The sequence below is a fragment of the Gopherus evgoodei genome, chromosome 3 (genome assembly GCF_007399415.2).
Source record: "Gopherus evgoodei ecotype Sinaloan lineage chromosome 3, rGopEvg1_v1.p, whole genome shotgun sequence".
NCBI classification, from domain to species: domain Eukaryota; kingdom Metazoa; phylum Chordata; order Testudines; family Testudinidae; genus Gopherus; species Gopherus evgoodei.
The window spans coordinates 225,046,965-225,072,524 of NC_044324.1; the positions used below are offsets into that span (position 1 = coordinate 225,046,965).

Here is a 25,560-nt window from a genome sequence, read left to right on the forward strand (position 1 = left end):
CAGTTATTATGGGTTCAGAGACATACAGAGCCCCTGTTCTTTATGTGGGTGTCGCACAGTCCTTGTTACAAGCCTTATGTCATGATTGTATAGTGACTGAAGAGCTATCTTTCAATGAACTATGTCCTTTAGCATACCACAGGTTAGAAGATTCAGATTCCAAGCTCTGTGATTCTGGAGTCTGTCAGGTGTGACTCTAGTGACATCAGAGTTACTCCAGATTTTCAAAAAGCAACAGAGTCCTGTGGCACTTTATAGACTAACAGATGTATTGGAGCATAAACTTTGGTGGGTGAATATCCACTTCATCAGACGCATGACGGATTTACAGTCATGTAACTAACTGCGATCAGAATCTGACATTATTTTGTGTTTATCTACACAATACTCCATTACTCAAATGTTTAGGGTGCAAAATCAAGCACTCAAAAAAGTTAGGTAATGCCAGAAGTAAGGTTTGTGCAATCTTAAGTCGCACGCACACACGCGCGCGCGCACACACACACACACACACACACACACACACGCCCCTAACCCCACCCCTGTCTGTGTTCATTATGATACAGTCTTTAAATACATGAGCATGTACTATTTTTTTGCCACCGGATCCTGCCTCATTCAGTGCACCTTTACTATGCATTCAGTTCCCCGTCACTGACATACAGGCAGGTTGGCTGAGGCAGCTGGGCCCTTCCATATAAGCTGGATGGCCTGGTTTGCATACAGAGGTCTGATTTTCAAAAGCGCTTATCACTGGCCTGATCCAGCTCCCATCAAAGTCAAGGGTCACTTCACCGTTGGATTCAGCAGGAGCAGAGAGAGGCCAATACAGAGGCCTTTTTGAAAATCCCACCTTGGATTGAGTGCCCTAAAATTTGCCACCATGGCCGCTCCAGAGGAGAATCCATAGCTGAGTGGGATTGAGATTGTGAATGTTTTCCTGTAGCCCAGGCTGAATTCAAGAAGAGCTGAGTGGGGATGGAAGGGATTTGAAATTCAGAAGAGTTACGAGCTAGTGATCTAATTTGCTAGTACTTCCAACCATCTGCAACAGAAAACCTTTCAGCGCAGGCATAATGTCCTTTACCTTACTCCAACAACTGTCTGTCACTTGTGCCTTAGCTCCAAAGAATATTTTAGTTTAGAGAGAGAGTCTCCTGACAGAAGCCAGTTCCAGAAAGTGAAAGATTGTGTGTTGCTCAAAAATTGGTTGTTTTTTTACAGAAGAGAATGAAGAGAAACAGCCACTGACGAGCAAAGAGGAGGAAGAGCGCCGCATTGCAGAAATGGGACGCCCAGTACTGGGAGAACATACCAAACTAGAAATCATTATTGAAGAATCCTATGAGTTCAAGGTACAGCCATTGTCTGCCTCACTCCCCACAGGGCATGCAAGCCCTGAATTCACATTAGCATCTCACTGCATTTTATTAGATTGCTAAACTAGGGCCACCGTCTTTTTCACGTGTCCAGTAAGCACATATCTGGCAAGCACATGCTATGCCCAGGAGGGTATCTTCCATGTGAAGCAAGTATATTGAATGCTTGAGGCCCAGATTCAGCCAAAGCATTGACACACACGCTTAAATCCATCCCTGTTCAGCAAAGACCTCCAGCACATGCTTAAGTTCCAGTGACTTCAGTGGGATTCAAGCTAATGCGTAAGTGCTTTGCTGGATAGAGATGATAGGAACAGGAGGAGTTCGGAGCCCAGATTTCATATGGCAGAGGTGTAATCAGAGACAATGCTATACAGAAAAATTCATCAGGGACAGGATGTGTTCCTGTTCTGCTGAATTTACAGCCTTTATGCTTTCACAGACTTGTAGAGGCAGCTCCCTGATCAGCATCATTTGTGTTTACCAAAATGACCGCAAGTGCTGTACTTGCTATGATACATGATAGAATTTTCTGTGCATCCGCTAAGTTAGTTGACTGTTGATTTGTCCAGTTGTTGCTACAGTTGCCTGTAACTTAACTATTTAGAAAACCCAAGAGTGTTAATTGTGTCAGACTAAGCATTTGAGAAGCATCTCAAAAGATGAAAATCAGGAAACCTAGTAGCAGTAAAATAGATGGAGATACAGTGCAGGAGAGATTTCCAGAGTACATGTGCTAATGAAAACTTGCATGAAAAAATTACAGCACAACAGCAACAATCAGTTTATCACAAGTGGCAAAGTAGCCTTGATTCTCCCAGTATTCTGGGAGCAACAGCAAAGGAAATAAGGAATGCAACTCCATCATTTTTCTATTGGTTATAGACTATAGATACTTATTACAGAACAATATGGCAAGCCAAATCCTTAGTTGGGTTTAAAATGCCCAAACTAAAATAAAATACTCTTTAAGAAAAGAGGCTATGGGCCTCAGTCCTGCATACATGCACATGAATCCGGATGCTGTATACACTATGCACATGCTTAGCTTTGCACATGTGAGTGGTCTCCTTTATCTGTGTGTGTAAAATTAAACCTGTGCATGATTGTGGCCTCAGCCTGACAATCTAATCCCCTTTGTTTAAAGTCAATAAAAAATAAACCAGCCACACTGTTTCTGGTAAGCGGTAGAGTCTCTTCTGTGTGCGTTCAAGCACTCGCCGCTGCCATTGTGACCACTTGTGACAGTCAGAGCTGACAGCTAGAAGAGTGTGACGGAAGGCAGAAATATTAGCCCTAGAATGGTGCAGGCCCTTTTGCCTATGAACTGAAAAGAGATTATCGCAGGTTAATTAGAGACAGCTGAGTCAGTTAAGCACCCTTCACACACACACACCTTTAAAAACCCTCTTCTGGTGTAAGAGTGGGAGGAGAGAGAGAGAGAGAGAGAAAAAAAAAAATAAAAAAAGAAGGTTTCAGCAGGAAGAAAAAGCATGGCCTAGGTGAAGAGCTGGTTACCTCCCTCCAGGGAAAGCAGTGAGTTTGCATCTGTTCAGGGAAGGGCTAGTGACCAGATGTCAGCACAGTAAGTCGATACTCTGCTAGTGGCAAGGAGATGTATTTCTTCTGTGTTTTTGCTTAAGGAAACTATTCAGGCCTAGCCTGAGACCTACTGGTAAATCCTGTAAATAAACCAAAGTCCAAAACGTAAACCTTCTGGAGTGGGAGTGATTTCCTCCAGCCCCTCTCTTTGCCCCTCCCCCCCCAAGGGAGAAATGCTGCCGTAAGAGGTGCCTTGCCACGCCCTATTATAGTCAAACACAGTGAAGAGTGCTTGGATTAACTTCCAATGAGAATTCTCTGCCAGCCGTTTACAGCACTAGTGATGATTTTGCATTAGTGACCAAAGTTTCTGATTTAGCAAGTGTACAAATGCTGTAAAAAAGCAGGAGTGGATAACCAAAAATATACTTCATTCACTTTGAATTATTTACAGTGCTTCCAAATATACAGATCAAAATTCCTTGATCTCTTTTGTAGCAAAAGAAACATTAGCAAGGTAGGAGTCCTCTCTAGAGCATCTGCCATTAAACCTCTGCTGAAGAATGTGGAGAGACCACTTATTTTTAGTTCTAGTTAGAAGGTGTGCAGATTAGCAAACTTCTCTTGTATTTATATTTCAAACAGACCTTTTCAATGGAATATGGGATTTTGTGTGCATACGTATTGTCACTTTTGCTGCTGGTACTCTTGTTCTGAGCAGAATATCTTTTCCATAACTGTACAATGTAAATCCAGAAGGCTTTTCTTTTCTGCCCATGATCCCTGGTTCTGAACCAGCATTGCACTTAATTCATTTTTACGTGTCTCCGTCTGCAGAATACTGTGGACAAGCTCATTAAGAAGACAAACCTAGCCCTTGTGGTTGGAACTAACAGCTGGAGAGAACAGTTTATTGAAGCTATCACAGTCAGCGCTGGTAAGTTCCTGTTTCTACATGGAATGAATTATGAGAAGCCACCTTTTTTGTCTCAGTTGTACTGCATCCGTGGCAGCAGATTACTGCTGAAGCAAAACAGACAACAAAAGTTATTCATAGTGTCTGCGTATGTATGTCAGGAGACTTGTGACACAGATACCCCTCTGATCCACAATTCTTGCCTGCCTCCTGTTGCACCACAGCAGGGATAGAGGTGGTAATTTGCTGTTAGACTATAACTGCAGTAAATTATTGGCCCCCTCCAGTCCAACACTGACTCTGCTGTTCAGGCCACAAGTGGGTGCTATACAGTCCATTCAGTCCCATCCCCTGCACCCCACCCTGTTCTGGTGGGTGCACAGTGGCCTCTTACTGTTCCATGTGCAGACCCGAGTCTGGGTAGCACACACAGAGGTGTAAGGGGTGAGGGATACTTACACCCCTTTACTCTCTTGCCTAGGGACACAGACCAAGTCACTGTCTAGCCCTACGAATGGGCTTGGGATCATGATTTGTGGGTCTGTTTCTGATCAGCTGTGGCTGACAGGATGGGGCAGTTTGATCTTGCTGGGGACTGCTATAGCTGCTCTTCCTCCCCATGTTCTCATGCACTGTGCTGGAGTCTCCTGTGTGCATCATGACAATTGCTATAGGCCACATTCCTGCAATTCCAAACATGACAAGCTAAAAGAATAGCTCCACAATCAGCTGCCCGTGGAAATAAGAGGATGATAAATCATAACACAGTGCGTTATCTTCTGTCGCTTTCCAATGCCCCTTCCAAGAGCAGTCAAGCACAAAGACAAAGTGAATGTCAGAAACTTTCCCAGGCAAGCAATCAGAGTAAATAATGATCTCCTTCCTTGTTAGCAGTCTTCCTGATGCGTTGGACTTCGCATCTTCATGGACTGCAAGGTTGCTCTGAGAGGAACAACTTCGTTTATTTGAAGTAGACTCCCTTTGGAGACATTGCATAATGGGTTGATTAAACAAAAAAGGCATGTTTCATTTGTGAGGAGCAGATCTCACTTCTGTCTGCTCAGTGCTTAGAAGTCATTTGGTATAGCTGTTGTGTGCACATCACATGTCCCTTCTTCAGGTCTGCATAGCATAGCTTCCTTCCTCCACAAAACGGCAGAGCAGTGACACATTTGAAGGAAAACATTGTGATAGCTTCCTCCTCCTGAAATCAGGTCTACACTCCAGGCTGCTGAGCTGACAGGCTACCCAATAAGGCTACTGACAGTCAAATGTTCTGTTTACTCCCTTTTGGATTTTGTCAATTAAAGATTAGAACATGAAAGCCATATATCTTGGCGCTTTCATTCACTTTTGTACCTAAGTTGAAGATACCATGCTATGGACTTTACTCACTGCACCTGGGAGGATTTTCCTTTGCAATCTGCAACTGATGGTCCTTTTCACAAGGCTTTGGTTTTGTGGATAGCTTAGCTGTGACCCAAGATGTAGCTCTTCCCCATCCATCTAGCAAGCCTGATGTTGATTGCCTTCCCTATGTCCCTGGAAGTTGTGTGGTTAAATCTGGCAAAGGATAGGAATGATTTCCTTAAGGAATTCCTTATTTCACCTTGTGCTGTAATACCGTGACAGTTCTAACACTTTGCACTGAGAACTCTTACTTGATAAAATGGAAGATAGAAAAAGAAAGCCCGGAGAGGAAGGATGATCCAAGGATCTTGCTGGAGACACACAAGAATTGAGTTCAATTCCCCACTGTGCCAGGGACCTCCTGTGCGACCTTGAACAAATCACTTAGGAGGCAGAGAGGTGTTCAGTTCCCCACTGAAAGTCAATGGGAGTTGGGTGCCTCAGTTTTCCCTCCACAAAGTTAGGATAAGAGTGCTTCCTACTTCACAGGGGTGTAGAGAAAATCAATACATGCAAAAAGAATTGTGAGATGCTCAGATACTACAGTAATGAGGCCCATGGATAACTCGGTACTTTAGAAAATAATTTTGACTTAGTCATCCTTATCCAAAACCTAATTATTATTGTTGGTCTCGAATATCACATGCCACAAGAATGGCAGCCGCCCAGTGGTGCGCTGGCTGCGTAATGTGCTGCAATACAGGCTAGCTGGCTTTGGAATAGGTGACATTTTGGAACGATCTGTTCCTTCCCATATAAGGGACCAAAGGGAGTGTCTACTCCCCAGCTCGGTGAGTATCCATTGAACAGGCTTGGGAGTTTCACTGTCCACCCTCCTGATAGATTTAATGGCAGTGCTGAGAGTGGGATGGAGGTGGTAAAAGAGAGAACAAAACGCAGTGGAGCTGCAGAACTATGTCTATCTTAGGTGCCTCTGTGGCCTGTGATGAGGTATACAAACCCCACACTAGAAAGGACTGGGTAAAAAGCTACTCTGGACCCAGGTGTCCATCCTCCCCTTCCCGGCTCCACCTGCAATGCATGTGCTGGCTGGAGGAGGTGTTTAAATAGGGGAGCAGAGTAGCTCAGTGGGAGGCCGATGTGGAAGTGATCTGACCTGCCTGCTAAGCTCCTGGGAAGGGTACCCTGAGAGTTCTTGCTGCCTGAGACCTGAATCAGCCTCCAGAGATGGGACCTGGGACTTGCTGAAGGTCAGATACTTTATTTGGGTGTTTAGTTCTTTACTTTACCCTATGGGCAGAGAGGGAACTGGTAGGGAGTGATGCAGGGAGGCACCGCCTAGCACCCCAGGGCGCAGGATTTAGCTGTCTTCTGTTAGGCCCTGGATTGGAGCCCAGTGGAGGGGAGGCCCTGCGCTCTCTTACCCACCCCAAAGAGGGACAACCACAGTAATCTCCCTCGTTGGGGAAGATACAGTGCTCTGGAGCACAAGACCCAGACCGCAGGGGAAGCCCTGACTCTCTCGCTTAATCCTGAGGACTTGCCGGTTTCTGGGCTCTTTAGACATACCCCGAAAGAGGTGGGCTTGAAAATGTGACTTGACCAGAGGGCTGAGTCACTGGAAGGCTAGACCACTGCAGGGCAGAATGGCAGTAAGACAGGGGAACGCCTGGGCAGAAGACAGCCTGCCACACCCCTGCCGGACCACTCTCGGCGGCACAGGTTGTGAGTGTTCTCCTTCACAGGTCCTCATCACCACAGTATCTGAGAACCTCATGTCTCTAATGTATCTACTCTCATAGCACCCCTGTGCAGTTATCTCCATTGTACAGATGGGAAACTGAGACACAGAGAGACTAAGTGATTTGCCCAAGTTCACACAGGAAGTCTGTGGCACAGCAGGCAAGTGAGCCCAGGTCTTCCAAGTCCCATGCTGGCACCTAACTGCTGGGCCATTGTTGTCACTGTGCAAAAAAGAATGAGTCAAGAGTTCAGTGTGGGGTCATGCAGTGCTGAGAGCTGACTGCCAAGGCATCATGCTCCCAAACAAACCACAGAAAGCGCTGAGCATTGACTCTGCGGCCAGATCAAGCCTCTTGCATTCAGTCTTAGAAATTGCTGTAAAGAAAACCCTGGCTAGGTGGATCCCTGGGACTCAGCGGAGGCAGGCCAGAGAGTGAGTGAGAGGCGAGCTCTTGATATGTCTGCTGTGGATAACTGCTTTACCAGGGCAAGCAGAGTGCATCTGGGAGCCTCAGCTGAGAAGCTGGGACCGGCAGCCTGCTGTGCTGGTAAGCTGCTGTACATTGCTGGTGGAGCTGGGACATCCAGGAGAACCAGGGGAGTGGTATGAACCCCCAGCCTGCTTTGCTAGTGTAGCTTTACCCAGAGGAGACAACTTGGAAGAAATCTCAGTGCTACCCATGCACTGAGTCTGCTGTGGGCAGCTGTCTCATCCAGGGGTGTGTGTCCGGGGGAGAGACGAGAGCCTTGTTTTAAAGTCTCCTTGCCATTAGAGCAACAGTACCCAGCTCCCAATTAGATTCCAGGCCCACGTGAGAGCTCTTGTTATTTGACTCCACTGTTTCTCCCCAAATACTACCTTGTATTGCTATTATAATAGAAATACAGCCCTGAGTGACAGCAGCAATGCAGAGAAGATGTGGTGCCTTCTAGTTAGTTTCTGTAAGAAGAAAGCTCCTTCAATCCAAAAATTCAAATGTGACAAGCTCAGCTGAGCTCCTGTACCCACAGCACACTCAGCCATGCAAAGCTTGATTCACAACATAGCGTATTCCGCCAATCAGCCACAACAATGTGGGGACGTTGCTAAGAAAAATCAGACCTGGCAGCCTGGCTCTGTGGTCTAGGACACAAGCCTGGGGTGAGAGTCCTGCTTCTGGCCTGCTTGGGGAAGTTTGTGTCATCCTGGTTTCCTTTCTCACCCTCTCTCTGTTAAGTCTCTGACCCAAAGAGCTTGCAACCTCTTTCTTACTCTATGCCTGTACAATAGGATCCCAACCAAGCTTGGGGAACTTCTGTACTGCAAAATATTATTGATCATCAAATATGTAACTGCTGGGATCAGTGAGAGTGGGAATTCCTCTTAAATCAGAGAGTGAGTTATGACAGGATACTGTCATTTGTATGGCTTTATTGCCTAGGAGCCTGGAGCTGCATTGTGCTAGGCACTGTATGGACACAGTACATAAAGGCCATCCCTGGCAGGGATTTAGCCAATTAAAAATAAGGCACCCACCCAGTTCTTGTCTGCTACATAATCCACATTCATTTATTAACACCCCCGACATTTCATACTGCCCTCTCTGCTGTACATGTGTCCCCTGGCTTCATTCTGTAATGGAAATGTGCTGCTGGTTGCACGCTGCTAAGTTAATACATTGTGTGTGAAATAGAAAGCTGAAGTTTATAAAGGACTACAACTTCAGTGTACACTGGACTGTGTTAGTTCTGTACATTTTCTCTTTGTGTGATGTATTGGCAGAGAAGGAGAATATGGCTAGGAATAGAGTAGAAAAGATTGATCTGTTTGTTATAGGTATAAAATTTCTGTAGCCCTGATACATTTCTTTGTTTAATTTTATTGTGTAGCAGTTAGCAGATTTTTTTGGTAGTGAACACTGCTGTAGTTTGGTAATGTTACAGCCTACTGGAAATGAATTCCTGGAATAGGATCTAGAATTCTATACTCTCTCTAATGCTGATATTTGGGCATTTCATTGGTGACCCATGCTGGCTGCTCTGCTAGAGCTAGAAGGAAGTTCAGAGTAGGTCACGGCTCTTTTTGTCCTGTAACTAAAGATTCTGAATTTAGACTGGAATTTTCAAAAGAATCTACATAACTCAGGAGCAAAAGTCCCATTGATTTTTCCAAGTCATACGATCATAGAACTATCGGGCTGGATATGTCGTCTAGTGCAGTCCCCTGCACTGAGGCAGGACTAAGTCTTAGAGACTATCTCTGACACGTGTCTGTGTAACCTGCTCCTAGAAACCTCCAATGATGGAGATTCCACAACCCTCCTAGGTAATTTGTTCCGGTGCTTAACAACCTGACAGGATTTTTTTTTTTAATATCTCACGTTGCTGCAATTTAAGATCATTACTTCTTGCTCTGTCCTCAGTGGATAAAGAGAACAATTTATCACCCTCCTCTTTATAACAAACTTTTACGTACTTGAAGACTACTCTCATGTCCCCCCTCAATCTTCTCTTCTCCAGAGGAAACAAACCCAATTTTTCCTTGTAAGTCTTTCTAGACTTTTCATCATTTTTGTTTGTCTCCTCTGGACTTTCTACAGTTTGTCCACGTCTTTCCCAAAGTGAGGTGCCCAAAACTGGACACTGCCCTACTTGAGGCCTTATCTATGCTGAGTAGAGCAGAAGAATTACTTTTCATGTCCTGACAGCAGGTTTGTCTGGCTATGTAGACTCCCTCCTCAGTCCCTATGCTACCAGCACTTCTAGCTGTCTTTGAGACACCACTGACTTCCTGAGGAAACTGCAATCCATTGGTGATCTTCCTGAAAACACCATCCTAGCCACTATGGATGTAGAAGTCCTCTACACCAACATTCCACACAAAGATGGACTACAAGCCATCAGGAACAGTATCCCCGATAATGTCATGGCAAACCAGGTGGCAGAACTTTGTGAATTTGTCCTCACCCATAACTATTTCAAATTTGGGGACAACATATACCTTCAAATCAGCGGCACTGCTATGGGTACCCGCATGGCCCCACAGTATGCCAACATTTTTTATGGCTGACTTAGAACAATGCTTCCTCAGCTCTCGTCCCCTAACGCCCCTGCTCTACTTGCGCTACATTGATGACATCTTCATCATCTGGACCCCTGGAAAAGAACCCATTGAGGAATTCCACCATGATTTCAACGATTTCCACCCCACCATCAACCTCAGCCTGGGCCAGTCCATGCAAGAGATCCACTTCCTGGATGCTACAGTGCTAATCAGGGCCGCCCAGGAGGGCAAGTAGGGCAATTTGCCCTGGGCCCCACAGGGGCCCCCACGAGAATATAGTATTCTATAATATTGCAACTTTTTTTTTTAATGGAAGGGGCCCCTGAAATTGCTTTGCCCCAGGCCCCCTGAATCCTCTGGGCTACCCTGGTGCTAATAAGCGATGGTCACATAAACACCACCCTATACTGGAAACTTACTGATCACTATACTTACCTACATGCCTCCAACTTTCATCAGACCACACCACATGATCCATTGTCTACAGCCAAGGTCTACGATATAATCGCATTTGCTCCAACCCCTCAGACAGAGACAAACACCTACAAGATCTCTATCAAGCATTCTTACAACTACAGTACCCACCTGCTGAAGTGAAGAAACAGATTGACAGAGCCAGAAGAGTACCCAGAAGTCACCTACTACAGGACAGACCCAACAGAGAAAGTAACAGAACGCCACTAGCCATCACCTTGAGCCCCCAACTAAAACCTCTCCAGTGCATCATTAAGAATCTACGATCTATCCTGAAGGATGATCCATCACTCTCACAGATCTTGGGAGAAAGGCCAGTCCTTGCCTACAGACAGCGCCCCCATCTGAAGCAAATATTCACCAGCAACCACAGACGACACAACAAAAGCACTAATCCAGGAACCTATCCTTGCAACAAAGCCTGTTGCCAACTCTGTCCACATACCTATTCAGGGGGACACCATCATAGGACCTAATCACATCAGCCACACTATCAGAGGCTCATTCACACCAATGTGATGTATGCCACCATGTGCCAGCAATGTCCCTCTGCCATATACATTGGCCAAACCGGATAGTCTCTACGTAAAAGAATAAATGGACACAAATCAAACGTCAAGAATTATAACATTCAAAAACCAGTCGGAGAACACTTCAATCTCCCTGTCACTTGATTAAAGACCTAAAAGTCGCAATATTACAACAAAAAAACTTCAAAAACAGACTCCAAAGAGAGAGTGCTGAATTGGAATTAATTTGCAAAATGGACATCATTAAATTAGGCTTGAATAAAAACTGGGAGTAGATGGGTCATTACACAGAGTAAAACTATTTCCCCATGTTTATTCTCTCCCCCGCCCCCGTTCCTCACACCTTCTTGTCAACTGCTGCAAATGGACCATTTTGATTACCAGTACAAAAAGTTTTTTTCTCTCCTGCTGATAATAGCTCACCTTAACTGATCACTCTCGTTAGTGTGTGTATGGTAACACCCATTGTTTCGTGTTCTGTGTGTATATATATATAAAATATCTTCCTACTCTATTTTCCACTGCATGCATCCGATGAAGTGGGCTATAGCCCACGAAAGCTTATGCTCAAATAAATTTGTTAGTCTCTAAGGTGCCACAAGTACTCCTCTTCTTTTTGCCGATGCAGACTAACACGGCTGCTACTCTGAAACTTCTCATGTCCTGTTTACAACACACCTGCTAATACATTCCAGAATGATGGTCCCTTTTTTCTTTTTTTGGGGGGGTGGGCAACAGTATTACATTGTTGCCTCATATTTAGTTTGTAATCCACTATAACCCCCAGATCCTTTTCTTCAATACTCCTTTCTGGGCTGTCTTGTCCCATTTCATATTGGTGCAATATGCATTTGGAGTACTTTGCATTTGTCCTTATTGAATTTCATCCTATTTATTTCAGGCCATTTCTCAGTTTGTCCAGATCATCTTGAATTCTAACCCTGTCCTTCAGAGCACTTGCAGCCACCCCAGTTTGTAGGTGCTTTTGAAAATCCCACTCATAGCATTCCCCTATTTCAGAGTGATAATTACATGTCATAACAAGTGAAGCCCACAACTGGTATTTAACTTGCCCTTAATCTGAATGTTGAATACACATGATTTAAAGTCTGATAAAGTTTCATATTTATTCTTTTAAAACATATATCTGTACAGATTGCCATCCCCGCAAAAAAAAATCTATATCTATATACATAGATATAGATATCTGACCCTACTTACTGTTGAGTTCAAAATCTAATGTCCTTGAGTTGTTTTAAGTAATTTCCTTCCATTCTGAGCAAAGCTGTCGATCTTACATTTTATTATAAATTCTAACAGAAAAACAAATAGTGAACAGATATTTTTCCCTGTCCTTCAAGTAAGTGGCACTTCAAACATATTTATTAACAGCTCTGATTGTAAGGAATGTTATGGTCAAAGTGTCTTATAAATGCTGGCTCAATATCAATAACAACTACATAACACTGAAGTGACAGATTCATATCTCTAGCCCTTCTTATGGGGGATTCCCTTTCTTTAGTCATTACATAACTCAGGTATCATGATTATAGATAGAAAGTTCCCCAACATCTTAAATGGAGTACTTGATAGGTCCAAATCCAAACTGTCTGAGTTCACTTTCATGTGTGATTCTTGTAGAAGAGAAAGTTTTTTTTGTCTTTCATTGTATCTGGAGACCAAACTTGCAGGACATGATTTCACTTTTAAAACTCTATCCTCACAAAAACTATTGGTTTTTTATTATGTATGTTACAGTAGCTCTGAGAAGCCCAAACCAAGATCAGGGCCCAGTTGTGCTGCACAAACACAGTAAAAGTCAGCCCCTGCACCAGAGTTTACAGACCAAAGAACCTAATCCAAAATCAATTATTTATCGCATCCCATATTATAGCAAAGGCAACCACAGGTGTGCAGTTATCATTGCAGTGATAGACATAGTTCGTGGGGGGGGGGAGGTGTAGAAAGAGAGAGACCCACTTTCTATTATATATTTGAATATACACCCATCATTCACTCAGAAAAGCTGATTGATAGAGATGATGGATGATAATCCTAATGGAGATTTAATACTTTCTTAATAATCAGAAATCAGGCATTTGGGATCAGATTGTAGACTACCTAGATCTGAAAAGCGCCCTGAAATATCACTTCCTGCATGTGAAGATGCACGAAAGGCTGTAGTTCCTGGGCAATACATACAGATTTCCCCTCCCTCCCTCCCTGTGCCCTTCCCCACAGCCCCACCACCACAACACCCCACACAGATGCCCCCCGCCCAGTGCCGTGAAACACACAGATCTCCCCCACTGCCCAGCACCCCCCAACAGGCCCCCACTGTTTAGCATCCCAAAACACACAAACCTCCCCTCTGCCCAGCGCCCCACTCACATCTCCCAGACACTCACCATCACACCCTGCCCCCTTCCCTGGCCGCACTCACCAGCCCTGCTGGGAGGTGTCTGGCTCCTTGGGTGAGAGTGGCAAGAGGAGTCTCCAGACTCTCCACGTGCTGCACCCTCCACAATTGTGAGCTCCATGGCTCCCATTGGCTGGGAAAAGCGCCAATGGGAGCTGCGGAGCGTGGCTTGCAGGTGCCGGCAGCACGCAGAAACCGCTCCCTCCCCGCCTCCCAGCCAGAGGGACCTACCAGGGGGCGAGGTGAGTCCCAGCAGTGCTTACTTGGAGTGGGTCCTAGGAAGCATCCGGAAGGCAGGTTCCTCTGGCTCCCAGGGTCACGGGTCAGGTGGGGTTGGGTTGAGGGCAGGGGCGGGGGCTCTCTGCCCACTGCTGGCTCCTGCAAGCCCCGCTCCTGTACCACGCGGCAGAGACCTCCTCGTCACCTCTGTGCCTGGGGCTGCAGTGCAGGCTCCTGCCGGCGGGCGGGCGCTGGGAGCTGCCCAGGAAGAAGTAGTGAGTGGCACCAGCAGCAACTTGCGGTCCTACCAGACGGTCCCGATATTGGGAAGAAGTGTGTCCCAACCGATGTAAGGTCAGGCCGCAGGTCAAGTCCCCTAAAATCGGGACTGTCCCAATAATATCAGGACATCTGGTCACCCTAAGGAAGGGGCTTATTCCTGTTAGCATACATAGACTCATAGACTCTAGGACTGGAAGGGACCTCGAGAGGTCATCGAGTCCAGTCCCCTGCCCTCATGGCAGGACCAAATACTGTCTAAACCATCCCTAATAGACATTTATCTAACCTACTCTTAAATATCTCCAGCGATGGAGATTCTACAACTTCCCTAGGCAATCTATTCCAGTGTTTAACTACCCTGACAGTTAGGAACTTTTTCCTAATGTCCAACCTAAATCTCCCTTGCTGCAGTTTAAGCCCATTGCTTCTTGTTCTATCATTGGAGGCTAAGGTGAACAAGTTTTCTCCCTCCTCCTGATGACACCCTTTTAGATACCTGAAAACTGATATCAGGTCCCCTCTCAGTCTTCTCTTTTCCAAACTAAATAAACCCAATTCCTTCAGCCTTCCTTCATAGGTCATGTTCTCAAGACCTTTAATCATTCTTGTTGCTCTTCTCTGGACCCTCTCCAATTTCTCCACATCTTTCTTGAAATGCGGTGCCCAGAACTGGACACAATACTCCAGTTGAGGCCTAACCAGCGCAGAGTAAAGCGGAAGAATGACTTCTCGTGTCTTGTTTACAACACACCTGTTAATGCATCCCAGAATCATGTTTGCTTTTTTTGCAACAGTATCACACTGTTCACTCATATTAAGCTTGTGGTCCACTATGACCCCTAGATCTCTTTCTGCCATACTCCTTCCTAGACAGTCTCTTCCCATTCTGTATGAGTGAAACTGATTGTTCCTTCCTAAGTGGAGCACTTTGCATTTATCTTTATTGAACTTCATCCTGTTTACCTCAGACCATTTCTCCAATTTGTCCAGATCATTTTGAATTTTGACCCTGTCCTCCAGAGCAGTTGCAATCCCTCCCAGTTTGGTATCGTCCGCAAACTTAATAAGCGTACTTTCTATGCCAACATCTAAATCGTTGAAGATATTGAACAGAACCGGTCCCAAAACAGACCCCTGCGGAACCCCACTTGTTATACCTTTCCAGCAGGATTGGGAGCCATTAACAACTACCCTCTGAGTACGGTTATCCAGCCAGTTATGCACCCACCTTATAGTAGCCCCATCTAAATTGTACTTTCCTAGCTTATCTATAAGAATATCATGCGAAACTGTATCAAATGCCTTACTAAAGTCTAGGTATATCACATCCACCGCTTCTCCCTTATCCACAAGGCTTGTTATCCTATCAAAGAACGCTATCAGATTAGTTTGACACGATTTGTTCTTTACAAATCCATGCTGGCTATTCCCTATCACCTTACCACCTTCCAAGTGTTTGCAGATGATTTCTTTGATTACCTGCTCCATTATCTTCCCTGGCACAGAAGTTAAACTAACTGGTCTGTAGTTTCCTGGGTTGTTTTTATTTCCCTTTTTATAGATGGGCACTATATTTGCCCCCTTCCAGTCTTCTGGAATCTCCTCCGTCTCCCATGATTTCCCAAAGATAATAGCTAGAGGCTCAGATACCTCCTCTATTAACTCCTTGAGTATTCTAGGATGCATTTCATCAGGCCCTGGTGACTTGCAGGCATCTAACTTTTCTAAGTGCTTTTTTACTTGCTCTTTCCTTATTTTCTCTTCTAAACCTACCCTCTTCCCGTAAGCATTCACTATACTAGACATTCCTTCAGACTTCTCAGTGAAGACCGAAACAAAGAAGTCATTAAGCATCTCTGCCATTTCCGAGTCTCCCGTTACTGTTACCCCCTCTTCATTGAGCAGTGGGCCTACCCTGTCCTTAGTCTTCCTCTTGCTTCTAATGTATTGATAAAAAGTCTTCTTGTTTCCCTTTATTCCCATAGCTAGTTTGAGTTCATTTTGTGCCTTTGCTTTTCTAATCTTGCCTCTGCATTCCTGTGTTATTTGCCTATATTCATCCTTCGTGATCTGACCTAGTTTCCATTTTTTATATGCCGCCTTTTTATTTTGTAGGTCACGCAAGATCTCAAGGGTAAGCCAAGGTGGTCTTTTGCCACATTTTCTATCTTTCCTAACCATCGGAATAACTTGCTTCTGGGCCCTTAATAGCGTCCCTTTGAAAAACTGCCAACTTTCCTCAGTTGTTTTTCCCCTCAGTTTTAATTCCCATGGGACCTTGCCTATCAGCTCTCTGAGCTTACCAAAATCTGCCTTCCTGAAATCCATTGTCTCTATTCTGCTGTACTCCTTTCTACCCTTCCTTAGAATTGCAAATTCTATGATTTCATGATCACTTTCACCCAAGCTTCCTTCTACTTTTAAATTCTCAACAAGTTCCTCCCTGTTGGTTAAAATCAAGTCTAGAACAGCTTCCCCCCTAGTAGCTTTATCAATTTTCTGAAATAAAAAATTGTCTGCAATGCAGTCCAGGAACTTATTGGATAGTCTGTGCCCCGCGGTGTTATTTTCCCAACATATATCTGGATAGTTGAAGTCCCCCATCACCACCAAATCTTGGGCTTTGGATGATTTTGTTAGTTGTTTGAAAAAAGCCTCATCCACCTCTTCCGCCTGATTAGGTGGCCTGTAGTAGACTCCCAGCATGACATCACCTGTGTTTTTTACCCCTTTTAGCCTAACCCAGAGACTCTCCACACTTCCGTCTCCTATGTCCATCTCCACCTCAGTCCAAGTGTGTACATTTTTAATATATAAGGCAACACCTCCTCCCTTTTTCCCCTGTCTATCCTTCCTGAGCAAACTATACCCATCCACACCAACATTCCAGTCGTGTGTATTATCCCACCAAGTTTCAGTAATGCCAATAATGTCATAGTTGTATTTATTTATTAGCACTTCCAGTTCTTCCTGCTTATTACCCATACTTCTTGCATTTGTATAAAGGCATCTAAGATACTGGTTTGATCTTGCCTCCCAGCTTTGCCCTGACCCTCCTTCCTCTCTGCCATTATAGCCCGTGCTCCCTCCTGTTTCCAACCCATCTCCCAGGTCTTGTTCCCCACTTACCTGTGGGCTTTGCTCACCTGTCCCCGTCGAACCTAGTTTAAAGCCCTCCTTACTAGGTTAGCCAGTCTGTGCGCAAATAAGGCCTTTCCCCGCTTCGAAAGGTGAACGCCATCTGTTCCTAGCAGTCCTTCCTCAAATAGCATCCCGTGGTCGAGGAAGCCAAAGCCCTCCTGGCGACACCATCTTCGCAGCCAGGCATTCACCTCCACGATGCATCTGTTTCTGCCCGGACCCCTACCTTCAACAGGAAGAATCGAAGAGAATACCACCTGCGCTCCAAACTCCTTAACCCGTACTCCCAGAGCCCTGTAGTCACTCTTGATCTGCTCAGCGTCACACCTCGCAGTATCATTTGTGCCCACATGGATGAGTAGCATGGGATAGTAGTCAGAAGGCCGGATAATCCTCGACAAAGCCTCTGTAACATCTCGGATACGGGCCCCTGGCAGGCAGCATACCTCCCGGGATGAACGGTCAGGGCGACAGATGGGTGTCTCCGTCCCCCTCAGCAGAGAGTCTCCAACCACCACTACCCTACGTTTCTTATCAGTGGTGGCAGCAGACCTCCCAGCCTTAGGGGTACAAGGCTTCACCCCCTTCACTGTTGGGGGTGATTTCTTCTCTCCTGTATCAAGAAGAGCATAACAGTTATCTTTTACCACAACAGGAGGGTTCGCAGCAGCGGTGGAGCACTGCCTGCTGCTAGAAGTAACCAGCTGGCTGTGTCCACCCTGAGCCTCCTCCTCCACTGGTGTGTCAGATACACCCTGAGGCATCTCCTCCTCCACTGGAGTGTCAATAGTCCTGTCAACTGGGACAGCACCATCAGCTGTCTCCACATGGATACTGTCCAGGAATTGCTCATGGACATAGATGTTCCTCAGCCTGGCCACCTCCTCCTGTAGCTCTCCCACCTGTTGCCTGAGAGATTCCACCAGCAGGCACCTTTCACATTGGATGCCACCCCCAGCCTGGATATCAGTAAGTGGAAATTGCAAATTACAGTCTTTGCAAGCCCACACCAGAATCTGGGTAAAGGCATCCATGCTTTGGTGATCTGTCTGGCTACAGGCGCAGGTGGAGGAGACAGAAGCAGTGCTGGCACAGGTGTTGCGGGTCCTCCTCACCATTGTAAGCTTCCCTCTGTCAAACTCTCGCAAATTCCCGTCTACAGTTCCCTGTCCGCTCCTCTCTGCTGTAAACAGAAAGATTTTTGATGTGGCTCAGGTTATGGGTTCAGGGGACCAATGGGTCACAGATGAGACTGACAAGGGACCCCCCCCCTTCCTACTCCCCTTCCAAACTCCCTTGCAAAACTCCCTGTTAGCAGCTCCTGTTGTGAGGGGGAGGAGATTTGGTTGTCTGTCCCCACACAGTCCCCCTACACATAGATGGGTGAGAGTCCCCCTTAAAATCTTGCAATTGGGTGGGGAGCAGACATTGAGCATCTTTAACTGTGTTGTCAGGTCTTGTGATTTTGGTTATCATGATTCTGGTAATATTTGACGAGTTTCTTAAAACCCCAGCCCTTGGAGTCCTGTGATCACAAGGAGAATCTCAGCTTTCATTTTTAAAAAAAAAGTAATATTCTAGCTCTCTTGATTGCAGAGAAAAACTTGAACCCGTGACCTGAGCACACCAAGACCCAGAAGGAAAATAATAACAATCCCAACAGCATTTTTATTTAATTAACTAATTAATTATATTAAATCTCATGATTTTGGGGGAGCTTGTTTTGTGGTTGTTTTTTTCTTTATTTCTTTACACTTGGGGTTGGCAGTACTGCAGCTGTACTCCAGATGTACAGTTAGGAGGGGCACAATGCTTGGAAATAACTTGTTTAGAATATGTAGGCCAGCTCTCTATAGCAGTGTGCTTATTAGATTCAGGAAAGTTAACACATGAATCATGGAGTTTTAAGGCCAAAAGGGACAATTGTGATCACCTGGTCTGGCTTTCTGTATAACAAAAACCATAGACAGTGTCCCCCAGCCAGTCACTCCCGCATACCTTGCAGTTGAGCTACAACACGGGTGACTAAAGAGCAAAATGTTACAATTTTATTATTTATTTTTATTTTTAGGGTTGGGAAATTTCTCTTGCAGCAAAGATGCCTCGTATTCTTTTGGCCTAACATCCCAGAGTGGATGCATACGGCTTTCTAAGCAAACTAGCAACCTCTATCTTCGCTCTTCTAGAGAGAGGTTCATTATTAACCCTCAGAAAAATGATAGACAGATCCAGACCAATATTTTGACAGCCGCACTCAGATTCATTTTTAAAAATCTGTTTCATCATCTCCCTAAAGATTTTAGCTTTGCGACTGCTCCACTGCCTCACAGATCTGTAGATACTTAAAAATGCCTGTTGCAAAATTATACTACTAGAAGAGATGTGTCTAGCCAGCCCGGTCTTTGTGGGATCAGCTAAGAACTGCACAGGATTCAGACTTAAATAAATACCCCACCTCCACCCCCCGTATATAGCAGAGTTTGTTTTGAGTTTCCTTTGTTGTCTACCAAGGTAATAAAATCAAGCTTCCTATTATTGATTACTACCATATTAAGCATTGTGTTTTAAGGTGCATGTTGAATGACGCATGGCTCTGTCACACCTGAAACTTGGGGATGCTGTTTGCCACAGTTTGGTCCTGCTTGTTTGTGACTTTCCTGGGTGTTGCTCTCCCTCTCCTTGTCTTCTGTCCACCACTCAAAGTTGCTGATTGATAGCTGCTGTGGTGTTTCGGTGCAAAATTGCAAGATCTTGAAGTGTTGAGTGAGACACAGATTCCATAGCTTGATTGTGAAAAACATTTAGACCCACAAAGTTTGGAGGGCTTAGAAGCCAGGTGAAATGAACCCAGGATTACTGGGAGCCACTTCTGGTAATTCTTTTGTTATGTTGTTGTGTCACCATTTGAATGCCGTTTTAGTTGGTGCTCATGAATAAATACATAACACACAGCAACACTGTTTTACACTCCTTGCAGGAGTGCTTATACATTTTACTTTTAAATTAACACAAAACATGTGCCACCATTGCATAAAGAGATATGGAAAGGAAAATACTCACACAGGCAAGCAGTGAGAGCTTAAGAAAATTGCACACCGTTATTACAATACTTATAGCCTCCCTAACAACTAAGAGACCTTTCTCCTGGCTCGCTAGATAAAAGGTGCTTGTGCAAACATTAGGGCTAGTGCAAATGGTTCCTTTAGATGAGATATATTTGACCAGCTAGGACCCGATCATTCACTGACTGAAGTCAACCTGAGTGTCCTCCTTCGCTTATTGCCCCTTTGATTTCTAATGTTCTGGAAGAACTTATTCCTAAGATATCTACTGCTCTGCCTGCATTCTTTATTACTGGAGGCAGCACATAGCGTTTCAAAATTTGAGAGAAATTAGCCTGGAGCTCTGTTGCACAGACTGAAACTGCATTGCAGGAAAATGATGAGAGTTAGATTCTGTACTAGGATGCCCATGTGCAGCTCCTGTTGCTAGCCATGCACATCTAAGGGAAAAGTTGGATCAGAGATGTTTAAAAGGACAACTGCAAGTTACCCCTTCAAGCGCAAGCTAGTTGTTAATTACCACTCACTACTTCCTTAGGATGCCCTGTTTCACAGTTTGGTTTAGGGCAGGTTAGCTCTCATCATGGTCAGTGCAAATACGCCTATTGATTTCATTAGGAAATGAATACAGTCCATAAAGCTTTAGGCTAGTTGTTTGAGTTTCAGTTTAAGGAATTTCTGACAAGCACAAAAGTTGTGATCTTGTGTATTGTACAACTCTTGGTGTAAGAGAAGGGAGATATAAATGCCACCACCTTTTGCCATTGTGATTTAATCAAGTGACATCATTACATTTGTTTTTCTTTGCAAGCTGAAACATGAGGATCTCCCTATTTGCAAGAGCTTCTCTGCTCTGTCTTTGTGGAGCATCTATGACTAGGTATTCTGTGTACATAGAGCTACATACATGTAGGGCCATGGTGTAGGAAACAAAAGGAGAAGAAGAAAGTAGTGGCCTTAATTTTTTTCATAAATGGCCAGGAATTGTGAGTGTCTGACAAGAGGCGCCTGAAAGAGATTGATTTTTCAGAAGGTTTGAGCCTCTGCTCTGACAGTCCCTTTAAGCTGTCTCAAGTTGGGCACACAAAATCCCCAGCTGCTTTTGGAAATCTAGGTCGATATTCCAGAGGAAATGGACTTGATACAGATGTGAACCTACCACCTCTTGGCTAGTGCCCAGGGACCCTGACCAAGACTGAGACCTTAGTGGGCTAGGCACTGTACATATCCAGAGTAAGAGCTCACAATCCAGATAGACAAGGGATAAAGGTGCCATTTACAATCCCCATTGTACAGCTGGGGAAATGAGGCACAGAGATTAAGTGACTTACCAAAGGTCACACAGGGTGTCTTTGCCAGAGCTGGAGATCATACACTGATCTTTTGCATCCATCACCTGCCTTCACTGTAAGATCATCCGTCTCTGCTCAACCAGTGAAGCCTGGCTACTGTTAATTCAGCTATGACTCATGGATGCCATTTATTGCTTTGGAACTTAAATTCCAATACTGAGGAATGCAAGCCATGCGGTTGGAGCCCCCTGAGTAAGTCAGCATGTTACCAGCCCATAGGGTTCCATCAGACCTGTCAGCATCCTCTGCCTGGAAAGCCATGGAGACTGGGTGTCAAAACAGACTAGAAATTGAAGTCTAGAGCATTGGGAAGAAGGGAAGTACACTGACCCTGAATTGTAACACACCTCCCGGATTGATGCTGTAAGCTAAACATTTCTCTGATCCCATTTAACTAGCGCTTTGGGCAAATCAAAGAGAAATTAGAAGAGCAGCAGCCTCCTGAAGTCAAGAGGGGGAAGTGTGCCAGATTTGGTTATGCAGATTGTCTCTTTGTATGTGAGAGAGACAAAGTGGGCGAGGTCATATGTTTTAAGACCAACATCTGTTGGTGAGAGAGAGAAGCTGCTCTTCGGGTCTCTTGTACTTTGGTGTGTTGTCAGAGCTGTTGCACGTTATAGTTCATTGTACTGTTGGTCTAAATTCCACCTTGGAACTGAATTCTCAGCTCAGCAATGTGTCTTTCCTGCCAGGCAGAAGTTTAGTACCCCTAAGAATTCAGACCAGTTAGGAAGGCGGCAAATCAGCCCTTGACCTGGGGGGCATGCTGACACTTCAGCATGACAAACACCCTTAAAACAGGCAGAACTGCTGCACCTTTCCACTTCTGCAGCAGGAGCACAGTAACTCAATGGCAGATGCTTAAGAGATTGCAAAGGATACATCTTGTGAAGGATAGGGAAGCTGACCAAAACAATATTAAATCATTATTTGTATTACATGAAGACCTAGACAGATGAGATCAGGGCTTTATTATGCTAGGCGCTGAACAAAAAAAAAATAGCAAGAGAGAGACTTTTCCCCAAAGAGTTTTCAGCCTAAACTGAACAGACAGAGAAATGACTTGCCCAGGATCATGCAGTAGGGTGGTGAGAGGTAAAGTACTGTCACAGGTTTAGTTCAGAGGGGATAACCTAAACGAAAAGACAAGGAAAGGGAGAGGGGATGTTGCTAGGAAGAGGCCAATGAAGGGGACGGAGCAGGAGAGGAGTGAAGCTGAGATGAAGAGACTGGGAGGCAGATGGTGGGTTGGAGCAAACAGCTAATCAGCATAGAGCAAGTCCTGTCAAAACTATAGCAAGTTCTCTGAATTTCCAGGGGATCCAGATTTGGCTGATTCTGCTCCTGCTCTGATCAGCTGGAGTCTCTGGCTGGTTCCTGTTTCTGCAGCTTTTTACCAAAGCAACATGGTTGTCTACTTCACCAGACTGTTGGGGGTTTCCCTACATGGTTCTAGGCCCAGGGAGTTGCTGGGGGGAATGGGTTGGCCCTGGCTAGATCCTGTTTTACCCCTCTCCCCAGTGCAGCAGTCTCTGAAGTTCATTGTTGATAAATGCAAAGGAATGCACTTTGCAGGGAGGGGAAGGTTAAACTCGTAAACCTTACAGGCTTGTAAATTGACAGTATCAGCACAGGAAAGGGACGTGGACATCATTATAGACAGCTCAGCAGAGACCTCTGTGCAATGCACAGTGCAATCAAACTATCTAACATGCTGTTCACATGCATAAAGCATGTGATGGAGAATAATAAGGAGAATTGTCTAATAATGCCTTTTTATCAATCAGCAATATGAGGGGCCGCCTCATCTGGAACACCGTGTGCACTCCGCCTCATAAAGGATATCGTAGAACTGGAGTGGTTGAGAAGAGCAGCAAGAATGATCAAGGGCCTGGGGAAACTCTCACCCAAAGGGAGTTGAAAAGATTGGGATTGTTACCTCAGAAAGAAGATGAGCGAGAGGGGAAGTGATAAAAGCATATAAAATACAGAGTTGTCTAGAAAAGGAAGTTTGGGAGCTTCCATGTTTGTGCAGCACCTAGCACAATGGTCCTGGGGTATGAGTGGAGCTCCTAACACAATTTAATAATAATTTTGAACCTGAAGAAGGTTTCTGAGCAGGGTTTAGGTTCACTTCTTCCACATCCTTCCTCTTCCAGCCCTGTTCAGAACATAGTGATCTTATTACCTTCCATTTGAGCAGCTTTATCTTCCTCAGCCCCTGTCACTACACTCTTGACCATGTTCAGTTCAGTGATACTATTTTCTGGCTTCTAATGTCTCTAATCAGTGAAACAAATCAAGAGCCATCACAGACTGTCCAGGTTTTCCTCCCATTAACAGATATTCTTAGTTCTGTTTGGGAGACGGGAAAGCTAATCCCCTCTAGTCATTTATTTGGGGCTTCCAGTGTAAACTAACAATCTGTTTCCCTCCTGGCCCTCAACTTAGAGTGGATGTTGCAACTACTGCAGTGGTGGAACAGGTGCAGAGAAGAGCTACTAAATGATTGGGGACTGGAGGGCCTGTTGTGTGAGAGGAGTACTAAAAGGTCTGGGCTTGTTTTGCCGAGTACAGAGAAGGCAGCGGGGGGGATACATTTGTTCTCTATAACTACACTGGGGGTAAACACCAGGAAGGGTGACCAGCTATTTAAGGTTAAGGACAATAGTGGCACAAGAAGAAGTAGGGATAAACTGGCCAGGAACAAATTCTGGCTAGAAGTTAAAAGTAGATTTCTAACCATCGGAAGGGTGCAGTTCTGGAACAGTCTTTCAGTAGGAGTTGTGGGAGCAAACACTTAATTTGTCCAGTGAGAGAGCTGGGCACATTTATGAGTGAGATTGTATGATGGGGTTGCTTGCGATGGTGGGGGCAAAGCTTGGCAGCCCTCCAAGTGTCTCAAGTTTTGCACCCATAAGACAGCAGTTCTGCAAAGGCTTAGCAACGTTGGGAAATATAGGCCTCGCTTGTCTGCTGTGCCACAGTCACCTATGTGACCTTGGGCAAGTGTCATGGGATGGTATTTTCCCAAGTGCCTAGCTCACTTAAGAGCACAGAGCTCACTGGAAGTCAGTGGGATTGACTTTCCTAAATTACTTGGGTGCTTTTGAAAATTTCACCATTATTCTCTCTGGGCCTGTCTTCCCCATCCATAATAAGGGGGTAATAATAACAATAATACATCCCTACTGCACAGGGGAGTGTTGAGAATAAACTCCATTATTGACTGGGTGAGGCTCAAACAGTACAGTACAAAGGACTGTATAAGTACTTAGGCAGGAGTGGGGACACCCAGTTGTGCTGCTCTGGGTTTAATCAGACTCTGATGTTGTTGCTGCAGGCGAGGAGGATGACGATGACGAATGTGGGGAAGAGAAGCTGCCATCCTGCTTTGATTATGTGATGCACTTTCTGACTGTCTTCTGGAAGGTCCTTTTCGCCTTCGTCCCCCCAACAGACTACTGGAATGGCTGGGCCTGCTTTGTCGTCTCCATCCTAATGATTGGTTTGCTGACGGCTTTCATCGGGGATTTGGCATCCCATTTTGGCTGCACCATTGGCCTGAAGGATTCAGTGACTGCAGTTGTGTTTGTTGCATTGGGAACATCAGTGCCAGGTAAGAAAGTAATTTAATTTCCTGACATGATCTCTGCCAGCTTTCCCCTGTGCTGTGTATTCGGGATTCAGAGGGAGAGGGCTGCAATCCAGGTCTGGATGAAGAGCTAACTAGTAACACTGACACCACATGGGAGACCCCAGTGGTGTGTGTCCCTTCGTGGCAGCTATAGCTTATTTTAAGTATAGCTTCAGCTTTGAATTTTCAGGCTTTCTGATGTTTTGATAACAACTTGTAACTGATATTTACAGTCTTAACTTCAGCAAACCCAAGTTTTCTTCCTCAGAATAGACTTCTAGTTGTTCCATGGAGTGCAAAAGTAATGTGTCAATCCACATTTTTGCTTTCTCCACTGCCTGCAGAATGTTGGGGTTTTTTACACTTCATGTAGGTATGACATTAACTGCACTGGACTGGGTTTTTTTAAAAATCCCCTTAAAACAAAGCATCCTTAATCCATTCCAGAAA

The 25,560-nt window shown here is 45.0% G+C and overlaps 1 protein-coding gene across 15 annotated transcripts in view; it reads left to right on the top strand.

Annotated features, from left to right (window-relative positions):
• SLC8A1 (solute carrier family 8 member A1) overlaps window positions 1-25,560 on the top strand; it is a 337,151-nt gene that overhangs the window by 285,902 nt on the left and 25,689 nt on the right. For all 15 annotated transcript variants that reach the window (XM_030558294.1, XM_030558298.1, XM_030558296.1 and 12 more), the window contains 3 exons: window positions 1,225-1,355; window positions 3,759-3,858; window positions 24,817-25,092. In XM_030558294.1, the coding sequence (XP_030414154.1) occupies window positions 1,225-1,355; window positions 3,759-3,858; window positions 24,817-25,092 (507 nt within the window). The remainder of the gene's footprint in view (window positions 1-1,224; window positions 1,356-3,758; window positions 3,859-24,816; window positions 25,093-25,560) is intronic.